The sequence below is a fragment of the Hippocampus comes genome, unplaced genomic scaffold, assembly GCF_001891065.2.
Source record: "Hippocampus comes isolate QL1 unplaced genomic scaffold, H_comes_QL1_v1.1 scaffold143, whole genome shotgun sequence".
Lineage (NCBI taxonomy): Eukaryota > Metazoa > Chordata > Actinopteri > Syngnathiformes > Syngnathidae > Hippocampus > Hippocampus comes.
The window spans coordinates 893,768-918,185 of NW_017805504.1; the positions used below are offsets into that span (position 1 = coordinate 893,768).

General features: G+C 43.4%; 3 protein-coding genes across 5 annotated transcripts; 1 reads left to right on the forward strand and 2 right to left on the reverse strand.

The window, feature by feature from the left end:
• Positions 1 to 724: 724 nt before the first annotated feature.
• On the reverse strand, positions 725 to 2,086 carry LOC109520313 (protein FAM160A1-like). The gene is made up of 3 exons (XM_019877436.1): positions 2,033 to 2,086; positions 1,846 to 1,957; positions 725 to 1,637 (listed from the first exon to the last, which is right to left on the reverse strand). Exons 2-3 carry the CDS (start codon positions 1,905 to 1,907, stop codon positions 725 to 727), a joined length of 975 nt encoding a protein of 324 aa, XP_019732995.1. The 5' UTR covers positions 1,908 to 1,957; positions 2,033 to 2,086.
• Positions 2,087 to 2,345: 259 nt separating this feature from the next.
• On the reverse strand, positions 2,346 to 9,954 carry LOC109520292 (protein FAM160A1-like). 3 transcript variants are annotated; one of them, XM_019877416.1, is made up of 17 exons: positions 9,849 to 9,954; positions 9,402 to 9,497; positions 8,574 to 8,661; positions 7,764 to 7,950; positions 7,505 to 7,688; positions 6,940 to 7,161; positions 6,713 to 6,875; positions 6,526 to 6,637; positions 5,371 to 5,472; positions 5,223 to 5,279; positions 5,057 to 5,143; positions 4,820 to 4,987; positions 4,658 to 4,749; positions 4,292 to 4,464; positions 4,105 to 4,216; positions 2,845 to 3,794; positions 2,346 to 2,575 (listed from the first exon to the last, which is right to left on the reverse strand). In XM_019877416.1, the coding sequence occupies exons 4-17, from the start codon at positions 7,866 to 7,868 to the stop codon at positions 2,361 to 2,363; spliced, it is 2,742 nt and encodes a 913-aa protein (XP_019732975.1). In that variant the 5' UTR covers positions 7,869 to 7,950; positions 8,574 to 8,661; positions 9,402 to 9,497; positions 9,849 to 9,954; the 3' UTR covers positions 2,346 to 2,360. The 3 variants fall into 3 exon arrangements, with proteins under 3 accessions (XP_019732975.1, XP_019732974.1, XP_019732976.1); XM_019877415.1 differs by having other exon boundaries at positions 8,570 to 8,661; positions 9,849 to 9,953; XM_019877417.1 differs by having other exon boundaries at positions 4,670 to 4,749; positions 8,570 to 8,661; positions 9,849 to 9,947.
• A 2,786-nt stretch (positions 9,955 to 12,740) lies between these two features.
• On the forward strand, positions 12,741 to 22,804 carry LOC109520322 (carboxypeptidase Z-like). Its single transcript, XM_019877451.1, has 11 exons — positions 12,741 to 12,876; positions 13,500 to 13,529; positions 14,246 to 14,620; positions 17,092 to 17,319; positions 18,600 to 18,841; positions 19,314 to 19,475; positions 19,570 to 19,728; positions 19,927 to 20,062; positions 20,174 to 20,313; positions 20,383 to 20,482; positions 21,180 to 22,804. Exons 1-11 carry the CDS (start codon positions 12,780 to 12,782, stop codon positions 21,530 to 21,532), a joined length of 2,022 nt encoding a protein of 673 aa, XP_019733010.1. The 5' UTR covers positions 12,741 to 12,779; the 3' UTR covers positions 21,533 to 22,804.
• Positions 22,805 to 24,418: the final 1,614 nt, after the last annotated feature.

Sequence of the window (24,418 nt, forward strand, 5' to 3'; positions counted from 1 at the left end):
GTCGGTGAAGAAGATATGCCTGTGAGTATTGTTACATTGTCTGTCTATAGGTTGGTCCACAGTTGGTTTGTGTAGTTTGTGAAGTGAGTTGAATTCACTGCCACCATACAGCGTTCATATCTCAAGCTTGCACTCGCAAGTCAAAGTAAATGATCGGCCAAACTATGACTCGTATTTTTAAAAACTCGCAAGTCGGGTCATAATCAGGTCATTTGACATGCACCATGAGTGCATGTTACCTGGTGCAGTGTACACACACCAGCCTGTTGGTGTGTTTCTGTGCCAAGCAGGAACGCTGTCAGCAGAGGTTGCGGGTACGATGCTAGCTGAGCGAGGATGCCTGTCACCAGCAGGTTGACGGCGATAGAGTTCTCCAGTAGATTCTCCAGACGGGACAGAAGGACACTGATAAAGGGCCCTGTGGGAGGTTAGTGTGAGTGAGAGTGAGATTCGTTGAAGGAATTTGCCGAAATAATCCAACAACGAGTCTTCAGTGAGGATGTAAGTGTAATTGGAGCAAGCCAGCAAGATGGTGAACTGACCAACATAGGCTGAGAACACTTGGGTGAGCTGACCGTGAACAATTAATGTGCCCTAGCTCTTATACAGGTAGATGGCTCTCCCTATAGATGTTGCTTACTATTTTCCACCTGGAGTGTTGTGTTCTGTCATGGTCTGTGAACCCACCTGTAAATGGAACACTCTGCCTCGCTGCATCTTCTTCTTACTCCTCCTCCAACCGCTCCTCAACCGTTTCCTTTCCATCTTCACAATCTTCCTCTATCAGTCTTTGCTTCAGTTCTTGAATCCGCCTCCTAAAGGTGGAAATGTCATCCAGTATGCTGTCGCACTCCGGCTCTGCCCCGAAAGAGCGCATTAGCTCATGGTACTGGGACAGGAAGTTGCCGTTGTTACCAGGAACTTTGTTGTGACATGTGGAGTCTGTGTTTGTCATCAATGAATGACCGTTGAGTGAAGTGTGATTTTGTGCGTCCGGGATGCAGTCTGCATTACAAATGTCAGTAACGCAATCACTGATGTCCTCGCTTTGCCTCGATTTGTTTCCATGGTCCTCACCCCTTATTTCCTCCTTTCCTCCTTCCTCACTCGTCCTCCGTGATGACATAATGCAGTTAACGGTTTCATGTATTGTCCTTCCTGTTGTCACAGAGGAGACACCGTCTCCACGTGGTCCTCGATTAGCTGCCATCATTCGTTCCAAAATAGCAGCAGTGGCATCTTTTTGGGCGACCAGATCGTAGACCAGAACATCCTTCTCAAATTCACCCTCTTCCACATAGGCGCCGTGCACCAGCTTGATGGCGCTGCGTCGCATCTCTTGGATGTGGCGAGGGGGTAAGGGTGGTAGAGGTGCAAAAGAGCCACCAAATGAAGATGATAGATCCTCATCCGCAAAAAGGTCATCCCACTCAAGCTCTAGAGCAGAGCTGGTTCTTCCTGCCTGGTTACTCTTGGAGACAACGTCCATGGAGCAAGAGGTCGGGGAGGCACCAACAGAGTCACTTTTTGGTTGCCGTTCCATGTTATCCTCATTTGATCCATTCAATGTGAGAGGTTGTTCTTGGACAGGTGGCGGATTGTGTCCGTCATAAGGCGCCGACCAGTGCCGACACGCCCTGAGGGACACCACGATGTTATTAGTCAGGAAGTTATAATCATTTGTATGGCACCGTGTGCCACAGGATGGTTGCACATCACTGTTTGTATTTAAACTAAATTAAGCTCCTCCCATATCAACATGCTTAAGTTTCTTGGGACCAGGTTGCCACCAGATGGTGCTCAAGCAATCATTTTGTATCGTTGCTATCAGGAGGATCCACTGACCTTTTCGAGGCGCCAATGGCTTGTCGGGCATCTGAGAGGTAATGGAGGTAGTTGACTTCCATTCGGAAGTCTGAGCCTCGCCAATAACCAATGCTTTCAGCCACTGACACATCTGACCACCACAGAGCCAAGTTCAAATATGTGATGGGACTCACTGACACCACATCATCATCAAACAATGCATCACCTGCTCCTTTGGGCCAGTGGATGTGTTCTGAGGCTCCATTTCTGTTCGGCAGGTGGACGGCTCCGTTGAATTGAAATCCTTATCTATGAAAAAGATCTTAAATGCATTGGGTCAATGGTTAACATGTCGGTGAAGAAGATATGCCTGTGAGTATTGTTACATTGTCTGTCTATAGGTTGGTCCACAGTTGGTTTGTGTAGTTTGTGAAGTGAGTTGAATTCACTGCCACCATACAGCGTTCATATCTCAAGCTTGCACTCGCAAGTCAAAGTAAATGATCGGCCAAACTATGACTCGTATTTTTAAAAACTCGCAAGTCGGGTCATAATCAGGTCATTTGACATGCACCATGAGTGCATGTTACCTGGTGCAGTGTACACACACCAGCCTGTTGGTGTGTTTCTGTGTCAAGCAGGAACACTGTCAACAGAGGTTGCGGGTACGACGCTAGCTGAGCGAGGATGCCTGTCACCAGCAGGTTGACGGCGATAGAGTTCTCCAGTAGATTCTCCAGACGGGACAGAAGGACACTGATAAAGGGCCCTGTGGGAGGTTAGTGTGAGTGAGAGTGAGATTCGTTGAAGGAATTTGCCGAAATAATCCAACAACGAGTCTTCAGTGAGGATGTAAGTGTAATTGGAGCAAGCCAGCAAGATGGTGAACTGACCAACATAGGCTGAGAACACTTGGGTGAGCTGACCGTGAACAATTAATGTGCCCTAGCTCTTATACAGGTAGATGGCTCTCCCTATAGATGTTGCTTACTATTTTCCACCTGGAGTGTTGTGTTCTGTCATGGTCTGTGAACCCACCTGTAAATGGAACACTCTGCCTCGCTCCATCTTCTTCTTCCTCCTCCTCCAACAGCTCCTCAACCGTTTCCTTTCCATCTTCACAATCTTCCTCTATCAGTCTTTGCTTCAGTTCTTGAATCCGCCTCCTAAAGGTGGAAATGTCATCCAGTATGCTGTCGCACTCCGGCTCTGCCCCTAAAGAGCGCATTAGCTCATGGTACTGGGACAGGAAGTTGCCGTTGTTACCAGGAACTTTGTTGTGACATGTGGAGTCTGTGTTTGTCATCAATGAATGACCGTTGAGTGAAGTGTGATTTTGTGCGTCCGGGATGCAGTCTGCATTACAAATGTCAGTAACGCAATCACTGATGTCCTCGCTTTGCCTCGATTTGTTTCCATGGTCCTCACCCCTTATTTCCTCCTTTCCTCCTTCCTCACTCGTCCTCCGTGATGACATAATGCAGTTAACGGTTTCATGTATTGTCCTTCCTGTTGTCACAGAGGAGACGCCGTCTCCACGTGGTCCTCGATTGGCTGCCATCATTCGTTCCAAAATAGCAGCAGTGGCATCTTTTTGGGCGACCAGATCATAGACCAGAACATCCTTCTCAAATTCACCCTCTTCCACATAGGCGCCGTGCACCAGCTTGATGGCGCTGCGTCGCATCTCTTGGATGTGGCGAGGGGGTAAGGGTGGTAGAGGTGCAAAAGAGCCACCAAATGAAGACGATAGATCCTCATCCGCAAAAAGGTCATCCCACTCAAGCTCTAGAGCAGAGCTGGTTCTTCCTGCCTGGTTACTCTTGGAGACAACGTCCATGGAGCAAGAGGTCGGGGAGGCACCAACAGAGTCACTTTTTGGTTGCCGTTCCATGTTATCCTCATTTGATCCATTCAATGTGAGAGGTTGTTCTTGGACAGGTGGCGGATTGTGTCCGTCATAAGGCGCCGACCAGTGCCGACACGCCCTGAGGGACACCACGATGTTATTAGTAAGGCAAGTTATAATCATTTGTATGGCACCGTGTGCCACAGGATGGTTGCACATCACTGTTTGTATTTAAACTAAATTAAGCTCCTCCCATATCAACATGCAAGGCAAGTTATAATCATTTGTATGGCACCATGTGCCACAGGATGGTTGCACATCATTGTTTGTCTTTAAACTAAATTAAGCTCCTCCCATATCAACATGCTTAAGTTTCTTGGGACCAGGTTGCCACCAGATGGTGCTCAAGCAATCATTTTGTATCGTTGCTATCAGGAGGATCCACTGACCTTTTCGAGGCGCCGATGGCTTGTCGGGCATCTGAGAGGTAATGGAGGTAGTTGACTTCCATTCGGAAGTCTGAGCCTCGCCAATAACCAATGCTTTCAGCCACTGACACATCTGACCACCACAGAGCCAAGTTCAAATATGTGATGGGACTCACTGACACCACATCATCATCAAACAATGCATCACCTGCTCCTTTGGGCCAGTGGATGTGTTCTGAGGCTCCATTTCTGTTCGGCAGGTGGACGGGGCACCAAGAGGGCATGAGGAGCAGGAAGGAGGCGGCACTCGTGGAGCACCAGGCCTTGTGCTTTAATGAGGACCACTGCTTCCTGCTCAGGTGGGTGCAAGCAATTAAGAACCTGAGGACACACGACACTCAGGTAATCAAGTGATCTGTACTGTAATCCCCTAAAGCAGGCATTCTTTAAAAATCAGGGTTCCAGGGATCCTTCACCAGAACATGTTTTTCCCAAGGACCCCCCCTCATAATCCTAATGTCATTCAACAAAACAGCTATCTGTATCCTGCAATGCCATAGTTCTTTTTTTTTACCATCGAGCTGACCTGAAAACGAGCTGCAGCATGACGTCCTCGCAGAAGAGACTGATGAGCGTCCTGAATAGAGCCAGCGACACCGTGCCTAGCTGAGGAGCACCGAGACGAGATCATGTCTTTGATTTGGATCTGCTTTCAGCGGCATGTCAGGTGCGTTACCTGAAAAGGTGTGTTGACTCTGCTGACCAACGTGTCCAGGATATGCACGTTGTCGTGAGTGTGCAGCAGTATGAAGGACAGGAAGGTCTGCAGGAGTGCAGGCTCAGTGATGGAGCGTAAGAACAAGTCCAGGTAAGCTGTAGTTGTCATGACCTCCTCCACAGTCAGCTGTACACAGACGCGCAGATAACACTTTCAAAACTTGTACGGCTTAGAATTACGGATGTTTTTGTATACCTTATGGAGAGCAGGGGCGAGCACAGGCACCAGGAACCCATTGTGGATGTAACTCAGCAGCTGGGAGCGGATAGAAGGATGAGTTACCTGAGGGAAGGTTAGAATGAAGAACGATGTTATTGTCTTTTTAAGACTAGAAGAGTTTGTGTGAAGGTTGGCGCATTACGCTGGTGACGGCGCTGCAGAAGCCCAGCGAGTGCAGGAAGTGGACAAGAGCCGGAACCTGTCGAAATGCGGAACATTGGCATTATTCGCTCATACGCAATAATGCCCCTCACGGTGTTGCACTCTCTGTGTACAGTTGTCATGGTTACCTGTTGCCAGTCGGGTTGGTCCAGACAGTGCCAGTCTTCGCTGTAAACCTGCAACCTAGCTGGCAGAGAGGAGTAGAGACCAGAAAGACCTGTGGCCAGAACCTGCACCAGTACACAGTTTGACATTTACGACATTCGCTGCTAAATCACTGGCAAAGCAACATTAATAAAACTGAAGACAATCTGTCATTTTGGTCCAGATTTCAAGTTTGTTTAAGTGGTGGGCCAGATCTCTACCCCCGGGTCTTGAGTTTGACACCCATGTTTTAAAGTGAATGTGGGTCACAACAAAAAACTGAGCACCTCAACCAAAATTCAGGAGCGGATTATGCGGGAAAGAAACAGGAGGGTGATTTTAGTTTTGATTCCTTCATCTCTGGAAAGAGGGGGAGCCACAGATTCAAGCGCAGATCAAAACACGAGCGGCGTCAGTGGTAGCAATGCTGTTCCATTCACACGCAGCGGATTTACTAATCCCGCTTTGGACTGGCGGCCAATCTCGTGCTGATTTACTAATCTCCTCTCCACAAGAAGATTGAGGTCAGCATGGTCACATGGACATAAATCTGAAGGCATGCTAGTACTCGTCAAACACTATGCGTTTTTTTAATTTTTATAAGTATGTGGATCATGAAAAAAAAAATCGCACTTAAAAGCCCGTAATAGTGATCATTGAGTAGGGAATGGATGAATGATTCCAAACACAGTGACGGAATGGCTAAACTAAATAAATGAATAAACATAAACATAATCATTAGGGAGGTAGGAATGAGTGAATCATTCATTCATGATAGAGGCAACATGGCCTGCTATTTGCTGTAAACAAACACTTTTTCCTGAGGTGGCATGGAGCCCTCCCGGCACCTCCAAAATTTTTACCGGAAGTAATTTTCCCCCTAACCAAATGCCTTGAGCTCGTTTGGTTGTTACATAACGCATGGCTGTGAAATCAAAATGAACACCGCCGCCTCACTCAACACCAACAACGTTGTATCCTTGGATCATAAAAATGTTCACCAACTAACTCATTTGCGTTTTACTGGTAGTCGAGGTTCTTTGATCAAATGAGAATTCGCCACGCACACCTTTGAGTTGCTGTGGCGGTGTTGTTTGCTCATGGAGAATGTAGGTTGTGTGCATGGGGGGGGGACTTACAGGGCAGAAGTACGTGTTCTGGGCAATATGCTGGGCCACGCGAGGTTCCGAGGCCGAAAGCGACATGATGAGCAGAAGAGCTTCTCGGGCCTGCTGACCTACCGGACCTTGTCTGGGAGAGTGGAAGGTGACTTTCAGTGTGGAATGCTTGAAATGGTTTTCACTCAGCGTGCGTGTGTTCAAGAACCTGTGTGTGTACGGGATGAGCAGGGAGAAGAGCAGGAAGTTGGCGGCGCCCTGATCCTCGCTGGTGTGGAAGAACAATTCCAACACTGAGGGGTCCTTCACCAGAGCCGCGCACAGCTGGTTCAACAGGAGGACCAGCTCTGCCTCTACGCAGCCGCCTGCGTCTAAAAAAAGTCAAGGCAGTCAACCGAGGGGTCGATTCTACCGAGGCGACGTAACGTATCGTACCTGCGCCAGCGCCGCCACAGGAGGCCAGCAGTGTCATGAGCGGCCGCAGCAGTGGCTTGTGGTGCAGGAGGGGCTGCTGGGCCTGGGTCAGGAGCATCTGGTACATCCTGAGCTGCTCCAGTTTCATGTCCTCGGTGAACTGTCGCCTCAAGCTCCACAGGAAAAGGCGCTCCATCACACCCTCCAGAACCACAAACTCCAAAATGGGACCCATTGCTCCTCCTGAGGATTAGGATCAGCAGCATGTATGTTCACAGCTGCGTTTGGAGACTCGAGTCATAAAACTTCGGAAAGCCTTGACTTGACTTCGACTTGATATCCAAGAAACTGGACTTGACTTCATTTTGACTAGCCACAATAATGTTACAGATATTTTGAATGAAAATTCCAGCTAATCAAAATGTAATCTTGTTGAGTCAGGAAGACAATTTTAATGTTAATTCCAGATAGCCAAACTTAAATGTTGACATTTAAATGTGAAATCCGCCTGCCATAAAAATGCGCACGTTCGTCAGTTCATTGACAATTTGTTAATTCTTGAAAGATGGATTGCTTTGGCTCTCACCTTGTCCTGCCTCCTCCTGCATGAGCAGGAACAGCATGTGTTCCACGTAGTTCTGAACAGCACTGGCCTCATCGGCCGGGATGGACCCGAGGCGGGCGCCGCTGCTTCCAGTGTGACCTGAGAGGAAACTCAGTGCGCTGGTGCCGCCGCGCCCTGGCTCATGTTTCTCTAAGATCTTCACTACCTAAAGGCCAAGGAAACCCGGTGAATTGGAGTAGCCATCACATGACCCCGAGACTATTTGCCACTCCACGCTCACCTGCGCCCAGTGATTCTTAAACACAATCATGCACGTCTCTGGGTCCACTCCTCGCAGCGTCAGCGACTTCCTGCGGTCGCTGCCGGCTACGGCCGAGGCCATCATCCTGACTTGTGCTCGGATGGCTAAGGCATGTTGCGGGGGAAAGGCGGGGATCCGGCCGTTGCTCTCAGTCCAGGATCAACCGCTAAATATTGGGAATGTGTATGAGCATGGATATACAGTATCTGATCAGGGTTTTATGCTGCTGATTCCAATGCTGATCATCCATCAATGGTACACACGAGTTGGTCTCTGCTGCAGATTGCAAAGTACGAGGTGGTACTTCGACATTTGCCAATCAAATATTTTTCCAAGAAAATAGGTCTCTAATTTCTCTCTGTGTTGCTGCATCGATTGTGTTCAAATATCCGTTGCTTAAAGCCAAGACATACTGTAGATGCTATTCGTTATCCCATCTATGGTGTTTCCTATCATGTGTTAGCATTAAGACATCCGACTTAAAGGCAAAATTAAACGCACAACTCTTTGTTTTAAATTTAGTTTGATGGTAAACTTTAACTGCCAGCAATCATATCTCAATCTTCTCCTCAAAGAGAAAAAATGTGTCCGAACAATGGCTCATATATCGAAAAGCTTGTAAATTGGCTCGTTTGTATCTCAAGACACACGCTGCACTTCATCATTCTGGACAGGATTAAAATAGAAAAAAAAAAAAATCACACCGCCTCCCTACTAAATTGTCCTAAACAGCAACAAGAGATCGGCAGCAGCCACATGTAAACAGGAAAACGGGCAGGACCCACCCACAGTGTTCCGGGACATTCAATGAATTCCCAACTCCAAGAAATCCTTTTAAGCAACCCCAGCAATGGAACAGTCGCCGGCTGTCCGCTGCCTGTGAGAGAAACACCATCAAGTGTCTACAAATGATCACTTCCACAGCATGTCAAGGAAATCACAATGTCCCATGACTGCTTAGCTATTTCAAGAATAGGCCAGTGGGCTTCTCATTTGGTCAGTGGGAGGTGACCACCATGTTGCCCTCACAAGAATAGAAGTGCAAACGTGTTTGTGGAGGGGGGTGGGAGGTGGATTAATCTCAAATGAGACAGTGATGTTTAATCCCAAATGGCCACTGAGCGTGTGTGTGTGTGTGTGTGTGTGTGTGTGTGTGTGTGTGTGTGTGTGTGTGTGTGTGTGTGTGTGTGTGTGTGATGTGTGTTGTCCCCATTAAACTCCAACTGTCACATGCCATCACAAAACCAGAGATTAAGTGCAAAACACAAATAAAGGGTTCCCTCTTTTTGAACGCGCTGTTCATTTAAATGACTTTTACTGATCATGAACTCATGTACCACGTTGTACAACGCACACGCGTGCAGTCCATTTTGTATGTTTTAGAATTAGGATTGACAAACAATTCCACAGAGTGTCTCTAAAAGATGAATACAAAAATACATATTTTCATGAATGACATTTTCAAGATTTTATGATTTGGAATATTAACAAATAACTTAATTTGCAATGATGGAAAGATGATTCTATGTTGCTGTCAATTGTGTGCAGAATTTAGGGACGCCTATAAATAATATCATCTTTCAACAAGTCAAACGGAATTCAATTCTTTTTATTTACCTTGGCAGTTGTGATTTAGGGGGCTGGCAGTCACTCCTGGGACGTCCCACGTACTTAGTGAGCTCAGCTTCGCTCCTGGGGCTTTAAGCGTCCCAGCTGTCAATCAATAACAGGTCACCGCTGACCACGCCCACTGTCTTGAGCACACCACGCCCCCAGGAAGGTGGAAAGGCTCTCGTTGCTTTTTAGTTTCATTTGTTTTGAATTTGAAAACCAAAGAAAATGCTTGTCTTCAGATAAAGGCCGCCATTGAAAGAAACAATATAATATAATTGTTTATCATTTATAATAGTTTTCTTTTGTTTTCTTTCTTTCTTTCTTTCTGTTTTTCGTTCTTTCTTTCTTTTACTCACTACTGTTACTTAAACTACTCAAAAATCTTCAACATATTATTTCATACGCTATATCTGACGTCATAGGAGCATCATAGTCCATACTAACACCTACTTACATTGGACACTGGAGCCACAAAAACAACATAGTCCGTTTTACTGTCCCGATCTGAGCTGCACAGTTGTTGTACTCCCCAGGTTGGCCAAGCTTCTTCATTTTGTCGCCATGGACCGCCACTAGGGATCAACATTAAGTGTTTGATATACAGCAAGATTCTGGCCAGCATGACCACTTCCACACTTCGGTCTACTACGCTATTGCACTGTGCACGGAGGAAAAACAATTTTGTAGGTTTTGACAACCACACACCTTTTTTTATATCATAGTGATACCAATAGCTGTCTGGTTTGAAGAGAACCCCAACTTCTACATTTAAAACAATGAAAAAAAACATTGCTGTAAATGCTGCTGGCTCACTGCTAACACATAATGGGAAAAGTTGTATGATGGAACTCAACAAATATTTGAAAACAGTCAGTTGGAGAGACACATGTAGACAGACAATATAATAGTACTGACTATTATTATATATTCTTTATCCTCTAAAATGAACAATTATTACTGCAGTCTACAGAGCTACTGTACAAAGTTTGATTTTCTTGCAAACACATTTACATGAGGGAAAAAAATCCACTGTTTCACCTCTCATAACAAAAACGTTGAGTAAAATGATTAGTTTGAATATTCGATTTCACTGGTGGTTTCTCAACCCAAATGAGAACAAAAGTCAGTAACAAAAAGTATTTGTACTTGACAACATAAAATTCAAGCAAATACTTGAAGACGCGTCCTATTGGCTGACGCGACATCAGGTGACCAAACTCAAACGTTACGACAGCGGTTTGACTTTACGACGCATCACCTGTCAGCCAGCCAATAACGGGGCTCGGAATTCCCAACTAGTTAGTTGCTGGTGGGTTTTAACTTGGCCTTAAAACATTGTGTGGCGCTTGTAACTTGATATCAAGGCCGTGGAGGTTGGAATAAAGTCGTGCTCACGAAGGAGATTTTTTTTTTTGGAGGGTGGGAGGGGGCGCAGAGGTGACCAAACTCAAACGTTACGACAGCGGTTTGACTTTACGACGCATCACCTGTCAGCCAGCCAATAACGGGGCTCGGAATTCCCAACTAGTTAGTTGCTGGTGGGTTTTAACTTGGCCTTAAAACATTGTGTGGCGCTTGTAACTTGATATCAAGGCCGTGGAGGTTGGAATAAAGTCGTGCTCACGAAGGAGATTTTTTTTTTTGGAGGGTGGGAGGGGGCGAGAATTAGGATTGACAAACAATTCCACAGAGTGTCTCTAAAAGATGAATACAAAAATACATATTTTCATGAATGACATTTTCAAGATTTTATGATTTGGAATATTAACAAATAACTTAATTTGCAATGATGGAAAGATGATTCTATGTTGCTGTCAATTGTGTGCAGAATTTAGGGACGCCTATAAATAATATCATCTTTCAACAAGTCAAACGGAATTCAATTCTTTTTATTTACCTTGGCAGTTGTGATTTAGGGGGCTGGCAGTCACTCCTGGGACGTCCCACGTACTTAGTGAGCTCAGCTTCGCTCCTGGGGCTTTAAGCGTCCCAGCTGTCAATCAATAACAGGTCACCGCTGACCACGCCCACTGTCTTGAGCACACCACGCCCCCAGGAAGGTGGAAAGGCTCTCGTTGCTTTTTAGTTTCATTTGTTTTGAATTTGAAAACCAAAGAAAATGCTTGTCTTCAGATAAAGGCCGCCATTGAAAGAAACAATATAATATAATTGTTTATCATTTATAATAGTTTTCTTTTGTTTTCTTTCTTTCTTTCTTTCTGTTTTTCGTTCTTTCTTTCTTTTACTCACTACTGTTACTTAAACTACTCAAAAATCTTCAACATATTATTTCATACGCTATATCTGACGTCATAGGAGCATCATAGTCCATACTAACACCTACTTACATTGGACACTGGAGCCACAAAAACAACATAGTCCGTTTTACTGTCCCGATCTGAGCTGCACAGTTGTTGTACTCCCCAGGTTGGCCAAGCTTCTTCATTTTGTCGCCATGGACCGCCACTAGGGATCAACATTAAGTGTTTGATATACAGCAAGATTCTGGCCAGCATGACCACTTCCACACTTCGGTCTACTACGCTATTGCACTGTGCACGGAGGAAAAACAATTTTGTAGGTTTTGACAACCACACACCTTTTTTTATATCATAGTGATACCAATAGCTGTCTGGTTTGAAGAGAACCCCAACTTCTACATTTAAAACAATGAAAAAAAACATTGCTGTAAATGCTGCTGGCTCACTGCTAACACATAATGGGAAAAGTTGTATGATGGAACTCAACAAATATTTGAAAACAGTCAGTTGGAGAGACACATGTAGACAGACAATATAATAGTACTGACTATTATTATATATTCTTTATCCTCTAAAATGAACAATTATTACTGCAGTCTACAGAGCTACTGTACAAAGTTTGATTTTCTTGCAAACACATTTACATGAGGGAAAAAAATCCACTGTTTCACCTCTCATAACAAAAACGTTGAGTAAAATGATTAGTTTGAATATTCGATTTCACTGGTGGTTTCTCAACCCAAATGAGAACAAAAGTCAGTAACAAAAAGTATTTGTACTTGACAACATAAAATTCAAGCAAATACTTGAAGACGCGTCCTATTGGCTGACGCGACATCAGGTGACCAAACTCAAACGTTACGACAGCGGTTTGACTTTACGACGCATCACCTGTCAGCCAGCCAATAACGGGGCTCGGAATTCCCAACTAGTTAGTTGCTGGTGGGTTTTAACTTGGCCTTAAAACATTGTGTGGCGCTTGTAACTTGATATCAAGGCCGTGGAGGTTGGAATAAAGTCGTGCTCACGAAGGAGATTTTTTTTTTTGGAGGGTGGGAGGGGGCGCAGAGGTGGGGGGGGGGCAGAGGGGGTCGGTGTTGCCACATCGCTGGAACACAAAATGTGGAAAATGCGCATCATGCTCCTCGTTGCGCTGCAAATTCTCAGCGCCGTGCTGGTGACGGCTTTACCTCCACGATGTGACACGCAGATTCGAGGTAAAGTTTTTGTTTTGTTTTGGTTTGTCATTTTGAAGCGCATACCACTCATTCCATAACGCTTGCATGCTGCGTCAAAATGCACCGTGGTTGTGTTTCCTGGCGTCCTCCTCGAACCTTCCAGTAGACTTTTACAGGTTTTGCACAATCAAAAACTTACCCCAGGTCCAATTAATAGTCAACAATGGACCGAAGGACTATTTCCTTGGCCGGGCTTTGGACGTCATGTTATACCTTACTTTGTATTATGTATTTTGGAGACTTTTTCCTAATTTCCGGCCCACAAAGTTAAAAAAAAGAAGGAAAAAAACAGCCGTGGAAGGTTAAGTGTTCGTATTATATCATATTTCGTAATGTTTGGGGAGGGGTTGTGGTATTTCTTGTATTGGATTTGAACAAAATTAACTCAGAATCTTACAAGGTGTCATGAATGATAACTTTGAATTTTACTTGTAAAAAAGGTTTTGTAACAACAAGGTGGTTTTGCAAGAGCAACCTTTTCATGGAAAAAAAACACACACATGCTGCTAAAAAAAGTTGCCATCTCAACTCAACTCTACTACTGGTGCCATGGTGTTCATTTGACAAAGAAAATGCGTTCTGACTGCCTATATATCTTCCAGGTCACTGCAAGCCAATCGTGGAAGAAAAACGTGAGTGTTAAACTCTTCCAAGGAGGAGCTTTCAAGACATACAGTATTTCCAAACAATAAGTCACACTGATGGAATGTGGAGTAAAAAGCCATCTGGCCTGTGTCGCATTTTTCGATGATTCACGGCTGCAGGGAATGTTCACATTCTCATTTTCAGCAGCGCCAGGCTCATCTTCAAAATGCTGCATAGGGCATACAGCTGGTACACATGGTACACTGTTTGGCTCGGCTTTTTTACATGCGACATTCACTTTTTTGTATGACATAGCTTCCTAGACCTGTCGTGACACACACTCTATTTGTAGCATATATCGACACACTCTGTTGGGGTGTGAGGTGGAGAAACACGTACGACTTGTATGTACATCATAGTTATATTAATTTTGGATTTTTCTTTGTCTTTTTTTTTTTTAGTTGTCATTTTTTTACTAAATTTAATTTTGACATTTGTTTTCTAAATTAAGTTTATTTTACTTCTTTTTTTTTAGCAGAAATTGATTCATTTGACTAGTTTTTGGCGGGCGAAATGCTGTGGGGTAATTTGTTTTTATTAGTTTTTGTATTGGTTTTATTTTTTTAACTATATAGAGTATTTGTCAACTGCGAGATTTTAAAAAGTCACAAAATATTGTCTAATAAATGGTTTACAATGCTGAATTTCACTTGAAACAATGTTGACGATTTTCCATCGCTGCCGTTTGATTTTTGTACTCCAGCCAAATGCGAGGAGATGCAGCTGTCGTACTGCGACAACATGGCGTACACACACACGCTCTACCCCAACATCCTGGGCCACAGCAGCCGCCTGGAGGCTGAGAGCGGCGTGGAGTACCTCCTCCTGAGCGTGCTGGAAACGCTGCTGGGCGGCGAGTGCCACCAGGAGGCACGCATGCTCGGCTGCGCTGTGCTGGCGCCACGCTGTGAGGCCGACAAGGTGTTGAAGCCATGCCGGCGCGTCTGCGAGGCCACACGCAAGCGCTGCGTCCACGCCTTCGAGGCCATCCAGATGGCCTGGCCTTACTTCCTGGACTGCGATCGCTTCTTTGTGGCTGAGGAGGAAGGATGCTATGACCCACTCCACGACCTCAACGGTGAGCGCCGCCTTAACTGCATGGTTGCTCTTTATGTCCATCGAAAATATCCGCATTTGCTTGCAGGAACAGGAACGAGAATGGAAAGCCGTATGGCACTAGATGTCAGACCCAAAAAGTTAACATCAAAAACAGCAGTGTAAGGATTATGGCATTGAATAGGGCAAAATGACAGTTGCCATGCAGAACAGGAAGGGACGGCCTGCAAGAACAAGCACTCAAAAAACAACAGGTCTGTAACAGGAACAGAAAGCCAGCACAAAGTCAGAAATTAGCAGCAAAAACGGCACTGAAAGAATTCCATCATTAAACAGAGAAAAAGAACAGTTCCTCTGCTGAAACAAGAAGAGAAACAACAATGCAGGCTAAACACATTATGCCCCCCCCCCCAAAAAAAGAAACAGCAGCAGCAATTGCGCATGCTAAACACATTATGGCACCCCCCCGCTCCCCAAAAAAGATGCAGAAGGATTATAAGATGGAACAATACAAAACTACAATTCCCCAGCAGGAACTGGAATGGGAAGAGAAAGCCAGCAGGAACATCAGTGTAATGTAAATAAAGAGCGTCTCAAAAAAGAGGAAAAAAAAGAGCATAATAAGGGCTCTGACATCGAACAGTAAAACATGACAACTCTCCTGCAGGAACAGTAACTCCCCTCAAGGACAGTACTGTAAAAAAAAAGCAAAAATTAGGGTGTCTAATAGTCTTAATTAGTCAGGAATAACTCGTGCAGGTGCAGGACCAGCCCGATGTCTGACAGGTCACTCTATGGCAGAAACAGAAAATCAGGAAAATGACTTTTTCTCAAAATCAGCACTATAAAGATTTTGACTTTAAACGGTCTTTATTCATAAAAAAAAAAAAAAAAAAGAGAAAAAAAAGACAACTTTCCTACAGGAACAGGAACTTAGACTAAGAAAATTACTATAAAAAGAAAAACTCAAAAAGGATTATGACACTGAATGTTCTTTATTAGTTGAAAAAATGACAACTTTCCGACAGGATCGGTGAGCATGCAGGAACAGATGCTTGGACTAAGGAAATTACAAAAAAAAAAAAAAAGCACTTAAAGGATTGTGTCAATGACTGGTCTTTGTGAGTTGAAAATGACAATATTACTGCAGGAACAGGAAATTAGATGAAGGGACGTGCTTAAAATGAAAACTAAAGATTATGGCACTGATGAGTCTGCAGGAAGAGAAACAGAGTTGTCAGGAACAAGGACAGAGGCAGACAAAGAGCGGAGGCAAATCACATTTGTAGACAAGTGTATTTATTTGCCATCCATTTGCAGTTTAATCACTGCTCTGTATTGAATATGAAATACAACAAAACAAAACATCTTCCGTCTTGCTTGCTAATGTGTTGTTTTCTATTTCATGTCATAATTGAATTGACAAAGAAAAGCAAACGCAAAAAGTTTTTCTTGAAGTCTTGTTTTTGAAATGGGTTCCCTGGCATGTCTGTTTCACATTTAAATGTGTGTCCACTAATTGGAAAACAATTGAGAAAAAAAGGGACTTTTGAGCTCAGGGAATCGCGATGCTTCCTATTCATTTTTGTCGTTGCGGAATGTTCCCATCTGGCATGCACACATGCTTGTCTGGCTCCAAGAAAGTCCGAGCGGAATGCCAGATTTCCCCTGCCTCCCTTTCTTGTCTTCCATCTGTTATCACTGGACGCTTGTTTGCGTTTCATTCCCATTTTGTTTTGCTGTCATGCGACCCGAGCTCAGCATTCAGAAACATTCCAAGTCCATGGATAACTTTAAAAAAAAAAAAAAAAATCAATAAATAAAAATTACCTACCCTCATTCTGTGTTTAAAAATGGTGAAAAAAATAATTAGTTTTTTTTTTTTTTACTATTTAATTAATGGAACGTATGTTGTGCATAGAGCATATTTGACAATAAAGTTGACTTGAAACCCAAATATTACAAGTTAAAGTGGTTCTACGCTGAAAAAAAATTCCTTTACATCTTTTGGCGTTCCTTAATTTGGACATCAGCTGCTCATGATTAAAAGGTGTTAAAACTAACCTATATCATTTGAACATCTTCAAGCAAAAGAGTAGAAAATGACACGAGGTGACTTATTTTTAATCATGTGCAAACAAAAGTTCCGGTAAGTACTTTTTTTTTCAGTACTACATGAATTTTTACAGCAAAGAAAAGAAGAAATTTGCACTGTACAGTATTTTGAAACGAAAGTTGTACACTTATGAGAATGGATTATGACATCAAAATATGAGCACTGTTTTGAGAATAATTTGTTTTAAGTACCAGGCAACGAGACAGATTGCCAAACAATTGAGCAACTGCTCTCAAACAGCACTTATCATGAGGCTCGTTAATATGCAAAGAAGAATTTCACTGCTCTGTATTAAATATAAACTGGTGAAAAGACATTTTGTTAGCCCGGCTGCGGGATAGCAGTTGTGAAAAGTCACCCTCTTCCTTTTGTGGCAGCGCAATCGGACGTTGACGACGACTACATGTTCTTGGACGTCCCACCGGTGGAACCCGCGCTGAAAATTAAATACACGTATCACTCCAACGCTCAGCTGAACAGCATCTTAAAGCGCACGGAGGAGGAATGCGCTGACATCGCCAGAACCTACAGCATCGGCCGCAGCACCGAGGGCAAGGAGCTGCTGGTCATCGAGTTCTCCGACAGCCCCGGACAACACGAGTTGCGTAAGTGCTCTCCTGTCCAAACCATCCATTCGGAATCCATCTGTGGTGTGTCGAAATGTACATTTTAGCGATGTACTTCTTTAATGTCATACTAGCCATTCTCTAACTAAATTCAAAGCTATAGCTGATTTCCCTAAACATTCTTTGAATAACTGGCCTCCCGGCAGACTTATGTCAGACAATACGGCACCAGGATTGTTGAGGTTTTAGCTCGTAAAAGTCATGCAGTGGTAAAACATGTGTAGCTTATAGGCGGGGGTGCACATCATTTTAGAGTGAGCACCAGAGGTTATTGTTTGGTACTCCCTTTTTTTTCTTAAACACTTGTGGCACATCTAGACAAGATTTATTGTTTGTGTGTGTAGAGTTGTCATTTTAGTATAACTAAACTGTTCTTTATCGTATTTTTCACACTATAAGGCACACCTTCAATAAATTGCTTATTGTAAAACTGCGCACTGCATTATAAGACGCGAAGAAGCTACAATAGTGATCTAGTGACTAGATGGTGCTATGCTAAAGGGAATACAATACAATACAGCTTTATTTAAAAAGAGCCTTCACAACCGCTGCAGCTGTAACAAAGCCATTACAACTGGCCACAAGCATGGAACATAGAAATAGTAATGGTTTTACAAAACTACAAATGAAAGACAAAAGTTATGAAGACAATTGATTGGATAAAAATGTACCCAAACCTCATGGGCTCACATACACAAGGGGTATACTGTATATCCTGAGTCGTGCTTGTCTCCTTCTTCCTTCGTTTAGTCAGTGGTTAACTATGCTTTTGGTTTTATCTTCGTTTCATAATGGCTGTGCAAAGCTCCCAAAGTAGTTTTCTGTTTGTGTGTTCTCGAATGTACATGTCAGTTAGGGCAGAACCCTTTTTAGATTACAAGTGGTCCATGCTAATAATTACCACTAGATAGCATAGGAGAGCACACAAACGGGGAAACAAGTCAATGGGAACTTTGAAAAGAGTTACAGGCTCTTTCTACCAGGCGCGTGGGACTATAGGGCGCGCTGTCGGCTTTTGAGAAAATTAAATGCTTTTCGTGCGCCTTATAGTGTGGAATTTTTTTTTTCTAATTTTCTAGCTATTTTCGATTTCTCAGATACGATCATATTATCAAAATAATACTGGATACATCAAAGAAAGCTGTGTCCAGCAGTTGCTTTATCATCTTTACCTTGGCAACTCCCGGAATTGTCAGATGATTCCACCACAAAGAAATACACTTCACATTTGCTGGTCCTGAGCAAGTATTTATGCGCAGTGGAGCCGGAGATGAAGTTCGTCGCCAACATGCACGGGGATGAAGTGGTGGGTCGCCAGATGCTGATCTACCTGGCGCAGTACCTGTGCTCTGAGTACCGCCTTGGCAACGAGCGCGTGCGCACCCTGGTCAACACCACACGCATTCACATCCTGCCCTCCATGAACCCCGACGGCTTCGAGGTGGCGCTTTCCAACCAACAGGACAGGAACAGCGGCGCCGACGACGAGGACGAAGAAATGGTCAGTACTGTTAAAAGGAATAGAATGTTTTTTTTTTTTTTTTTTTTTAATAAAACAATGAAAAATACATTTGTAAAAAAAGTCTGAATAGTATGAAATAAGCATTTTTTTATTAATTGTGTAGAAATTAATTGACTGTTTGTGAACAAACTTTCAACAAACAAAACTCACTTTGTCACCATATTTAAGTATTATAAGTCAATATAAAGTCAGAAAAAGAATGTTTATTTTTTGTTTTTTTTTTTCATGAAAGTGTTACAAGAACTCCCTCTAGTGGTAATCCAACTAATCACTGCCGAAGATACGTATTAAATACTTTTTCAGAGTAAAATTTCTGCTGGGGACTTGTTTTCCATGAGCACCTGGGCCTACTGCACAACTGTATTTTAATGTTGGTCATTATGGTGGTCTTTTGATGTCGAAGGTTTGAGAATTGCTCCACTACACTTAGTGTTTTGTGTTCATTTTCCAGGGTCGCAGCTATAGTTCGACAAATGTGGGCAGGAACAATGCCCAAAACATCGACCTGAACAAAAACTTTCCCGATTTGACTTCCATCGTTTACAACCGCCGCCGCCAAAAAGGCTACCGCACTGACCACATCCCGATTCCTGACCATTACTGGTTTGGCAAGGTACGGCACGATCTTGACCCATACAACACGTCTACCTAACTCACATGGACTCAACCTGTTCTGTTTTTTACTTGGGAATGCGACATCGGACAAGGTGGCGCCAGAGACGTACGCCGTGATGAAATGGATCCGCTCCATCCCGTTTGTGCTCTCCGCTAACTTCCACGGAGGTGATCTGGTGGTGTCCTACCCGTACGATCGCTCCAAGCACCCGCTGGATCTGAATCTGTTCTCCCCCACGCCGGATGACAAGGTCAGCAACTGTAGAGGTCGCCCCCCCCCCCCCCGAGTGTGTGCGTGTGTGTGTGTGTGTGTGTGTATGTGTGTGTTGTACAATTAAAATGTCTCATCACTGATGAGCTTTTCTTATAACAGGCTACCGGGGGCCCCACACATATCGGATCATATATTCCTTTCTGTTTTGGAAATAAGGGGGATGTATGTTTTTCAGGTATTTAAGTTTCTGTCCAGAAGCTACGCCAGCACGCATGAAAGTATGTACACCGGGAACGCTCGCTGTGGCACAGCTTACTCTCACAGTCACAGAGGAACCGTGAACGGAGCGCAGTGGGCCAGCAGCGCAGGAGGTGAGACAGTACCGGGCGCGGCCACCTGAGGGAGCCAAATGACCAAAATTCCCCTGCTGGGCATCTCCGGGTTTAACATGCTTTTTTTTTTTTTTTTGTCTGGTGGTTCAGGCATGCAAGATTTCAACTACCTCCACACCAACTGCTTCGAGGTGACCGTGGAGTTGGGGTGCGAGAAATTTCCACCTGACGAGGATTTGTTTATCAGCTGGCATGAAAACCAGGAGGCGATGTTGTCGTTTATAGAAGCAGTAAGCAATCTTTGCCTTTCAGCTTTTCTTCTTTGGGTGATTTGAAAAAAATTATACAATATTCCTCAGGTCCATCGTGGTATCAAAGGCATTGTAAGAGATGCAGAGGGAAACGGAATAAAAGGTGCAAGGGTGTCAGTGAGAGGAATACGCCATGACATCATCACAGGTATTACGTGTTCACCTGCTGTTTTTATTTTTGGTGGTTTTTTTTAGTACATGGTGAACCTGGTATGTTTTTTTTTAATTGTTCATATATATTTAATTGTTGATTGTTGTTCTTGGTTAAGTGGTCCTCTCGTCAATTGCAGACAAATTCACTTATCCATTTTTAGCTTAAAAACACACATTGGCACTGGTCCAGCAATTTTAGGAACCTCTTTGTTCTACCTTTGGTCAATATTCTTTTCAAATTCTGCAACGCTCTCCAACAAATAATAAAAACTCCCCTCATTCATCCCAATGTTTAAAACATTTGTGGGTGATATTGTACATGTACATACCTACACCTGTTTTCACATGTTTTGAACCTTTTACTGATTATATGCTATGTGTAATGGATTATGTAAATATGTAACTCTATAGTTTGCTTTTATTTTGTATTTCTGCTGCCTGCAGCCAGGTCAGCATTGCAAATGAGAATCTGTTCTCACTTGGCTTACCTGGATAATAGCGGTTAAATAAATGAACAGATATAGATTGCTGACTTCAAGTATGTTAAAACCAAAAAAATAGAGTGGGGGGGCAGCAGCGTCAAGTTGAACTTTAGTTGGTCAGTTGCATGTGACTGCAATTTAGTCAGATTTTGAAAACTTTTTGCTGATTGACTTTCTCAAAAATTGATGCCCCTTTCTCTCTTGAAAAAGCTGAAAACGGAGAATACTGGCGCCTCCTGAGCCCGGGCATTCACATTGTGTCGGCCACTGCGCCCGGTTACAGTCGAGCGTCCAAGAAAATCCACCTGCCTGCCATGATGCACTCCGCCGGACGGGTTGACTTTGTCTTGGAGAAGGTGGTGCTGGAGCCCGAGGAGCTGGAGGAGGAGGAGGCGGCAGTCGCCGCCTACCAACGCTTTGACCCCAACAACCAGTACGAACGCTACACCCAGATAACGGACGTGAGCGAAGGCCGATCGGCGAGAGTGGAGAAGCCCTGGTGGTGGAACTACTTTGTCCTGCCGGGGGTGCCGTCACCCACTTGGCTGCTCATGAGCCAGTAGCTCACATTCTCTTGTTTAACGCTTTGCTGTCTTGAATTGCCTAATTACATTTGTGCACCATTCAGCCACTTGTACAGCCGACCCTCATTTATTGCAGCTTCTAGAGTCTGCACCACTGGTCAAAATCGTAGATATGCAGCGGGCGATTTTTCTATATATATATAATTTTTTTGGGGGGGGGGGTAGGTTTTTTTTTGTCGTTTTACCCATCCTACGTGCTTTAAATGCATGGATTCCTTTTAAAACTCACCTGCACTTATTAAAACACATTTTTTAAAGTATCCACATGGGCCTGTTCTCACTTTCTCGCTGTCAAGAAAGGGGAGTACTGTACTGTATAACATCATTTGAAGGAAAATGAAAAGACTCTCTAGCTCACACAGCTCTTCAAAATAAGAAGAAATAAACGAGAATGAAGCTCTCTATTTCACCAGATGGGGCTAACAGAAATAAGCATTGATTACGTGTGTCAACATCATCATATTACAGATACACAGTTGTGTTGTTGTGATTTATTTGTGAAAAAAGAAAAACAGCAAGCAAATATTTATTGTGCTACGTTTGTGTCTTTGATTTGATAACACAAAATATATCAGTGCCATGTTTTCCCAAAGAGAGAATTCCTTTGGTTGACTGCAACGTAATGACATAATTTCTGTTGAGTGTTGAGTGCAAGTTGAAGCAATACAGTGTTGTTTTTCAACCAGGACACAACATGATTTATGGCTTGTGGTTACAGTGTTCACTGTGCCATCAGTTGCAAGTCATGACTAATGCATTAGAAGCCGCCAAATTCTGAGTCCAATGTGAATAATGCTGATAAATGACGAGTGTTCAAGCCTGAACATCCTTAACGCCGTATTGCTTGCGACCACAGTGGGCATGAGCGGCCCACATCACAATGAAATGTGGTTTAGTGTTTCGAATGTTCTGGCCTTTTCTCTTCATGCCCTTTCCTTTTTCGTATTCCAGAAAAAAAGTAAATTGGATACAGTATTATTTTCCGGAAAAAAACACTGTGAAAACAAATCATATGACTTTTTGACTCAGCATTTTTCTGTTATCCATCATTACTATTATTAAGGGGGCGCTCTTATGTATCCACCACTCGCTGCGGCTTATCCTGGTGAAAAAAAAAAAGCAGCGGCAAACAAGAACCAGTAGGCTTTCGTGCTTGTGATTGCTAGTCGTCATAGTGAAAAGATTATGACAGAAAACACCGAATAACATTTCACGACAAAAACCGATAAAATATACATGTTTTCGAATTAATTATTCACAAACCCCACGTCACGTCTACGTCCGCGTCTGGTTATTAAGGATTAATTAAATACTTTTTCGGTACTTAATAGTTAAACCAATTAATAGCTCTCATATTGCAATAGTTATCCATCACATGTGTCAGTGTTACATGCAAAATATCATCATAAAAGATTTCTAATACAACCTCAAGTGACGAAGTAAAGTCATTTATTGTTACACATTCTCTTGTCTCGTCATTGCTTAGCAGTTTTGTGATTGGGTGATATGTCTCCTTCGGCTATCCGTAGCAGAAGATGGCGGTGAAACCCTTCATCTTTCAGTAAGGTGAGCCGCGACCCTGTAATATAATTAAAGATTACTCCACTTACGATGATATAAAAATATGTTGTGATAGAACATTTATATTTATTCGCATTTTATTGATATCGTGTGTTTTTAAACTGAACGAACATTGAAAAATGTCAACATTTCTACACAATGTCCGTTAAAGCAATCAAAAGCAGGGTTGGCTTCCAAGCGGGAGGCCGAATTTTAGAATTTTAACAGTGGTTACAAAATCGAGTTCGAGCATTCAGCGGTTGGAATTTATGACTTAGGGTTTGAAATGTATGGAGTAAACAGAGTGTAATACAATCCATCCAACAACCCTTCAATATGGCGGATTTCATAATTCTAGTTTAGGGGCAAGCCGTTCACGGTGAACATATTCAATTAGTCTTATTAAGGCATACCTAAAGGACCGAGGCGACGCGTTTTAAGATCATTTTGTCGGGTAAATTCCTCAGTTTGTGTATTTTATGGAAATAAAGTTTGGGGCTCAAAGTGGATCGAATAATGACTACAGTATATGTTTTATTTTCACGCATGGTTTAATATGTGCCCATGTTGTGATATTTCCTATTTGTGGAAATGTCCCAAAAATTGGGATGGAACAATGGGATGATTTGACAGTGATTAAAAAAAAAAAAAAACTGACTGAAGACCATATTAAAGAGAGTGAATTGGAAGGAATGCCCGAGAGCTCTCAGTTGTCCGCCATTTATCCTCGGCTAATGTATAAGTGGTGGAGACACAACTTGTGATCCCGGCTTGATCTTCATATCACACCCGCTGCCACCGGAGCCTTGTCTGCGCTCATCTCATCCAGCGCCCCCGTTTTGCGCCCAACCACATTGAAAATGACACCGTAAACAGGGCAAAATGGTCGAGTATTTCCTCCCTAATATTTCTTTGTGTATTCCAGATGCTAGAGGACGATGTGGGGTGTCACGTGACTGCTGTCTTCGGCTCCCAAGAGAAGATTTTGAAGGGTAAGAAAACAGAGGTCTTCTAAGTGCTTGTAACAAAGACTACTTGTCGACACTGGCGTGAAATTCATTCGTTTTGCGAGAATGAAACTCTATCATTCAAAATTTCTTTCCCATTTATGTGCCCTTTTATTTTCTTTGGACATTCAAAACAACTGTTTGCCTGAACGTGAACAGTGAATTTCGCCGAATAACTCTTCACAATGGCACAGAGCAGTTAACAGGACAATCAACAATGCATTACGATGGCTGACTGGCAACTCGCCGGGAAATTGCAGAACAAAAGCATTTTGGTTGTTAAGTGCGTTGCTATGGG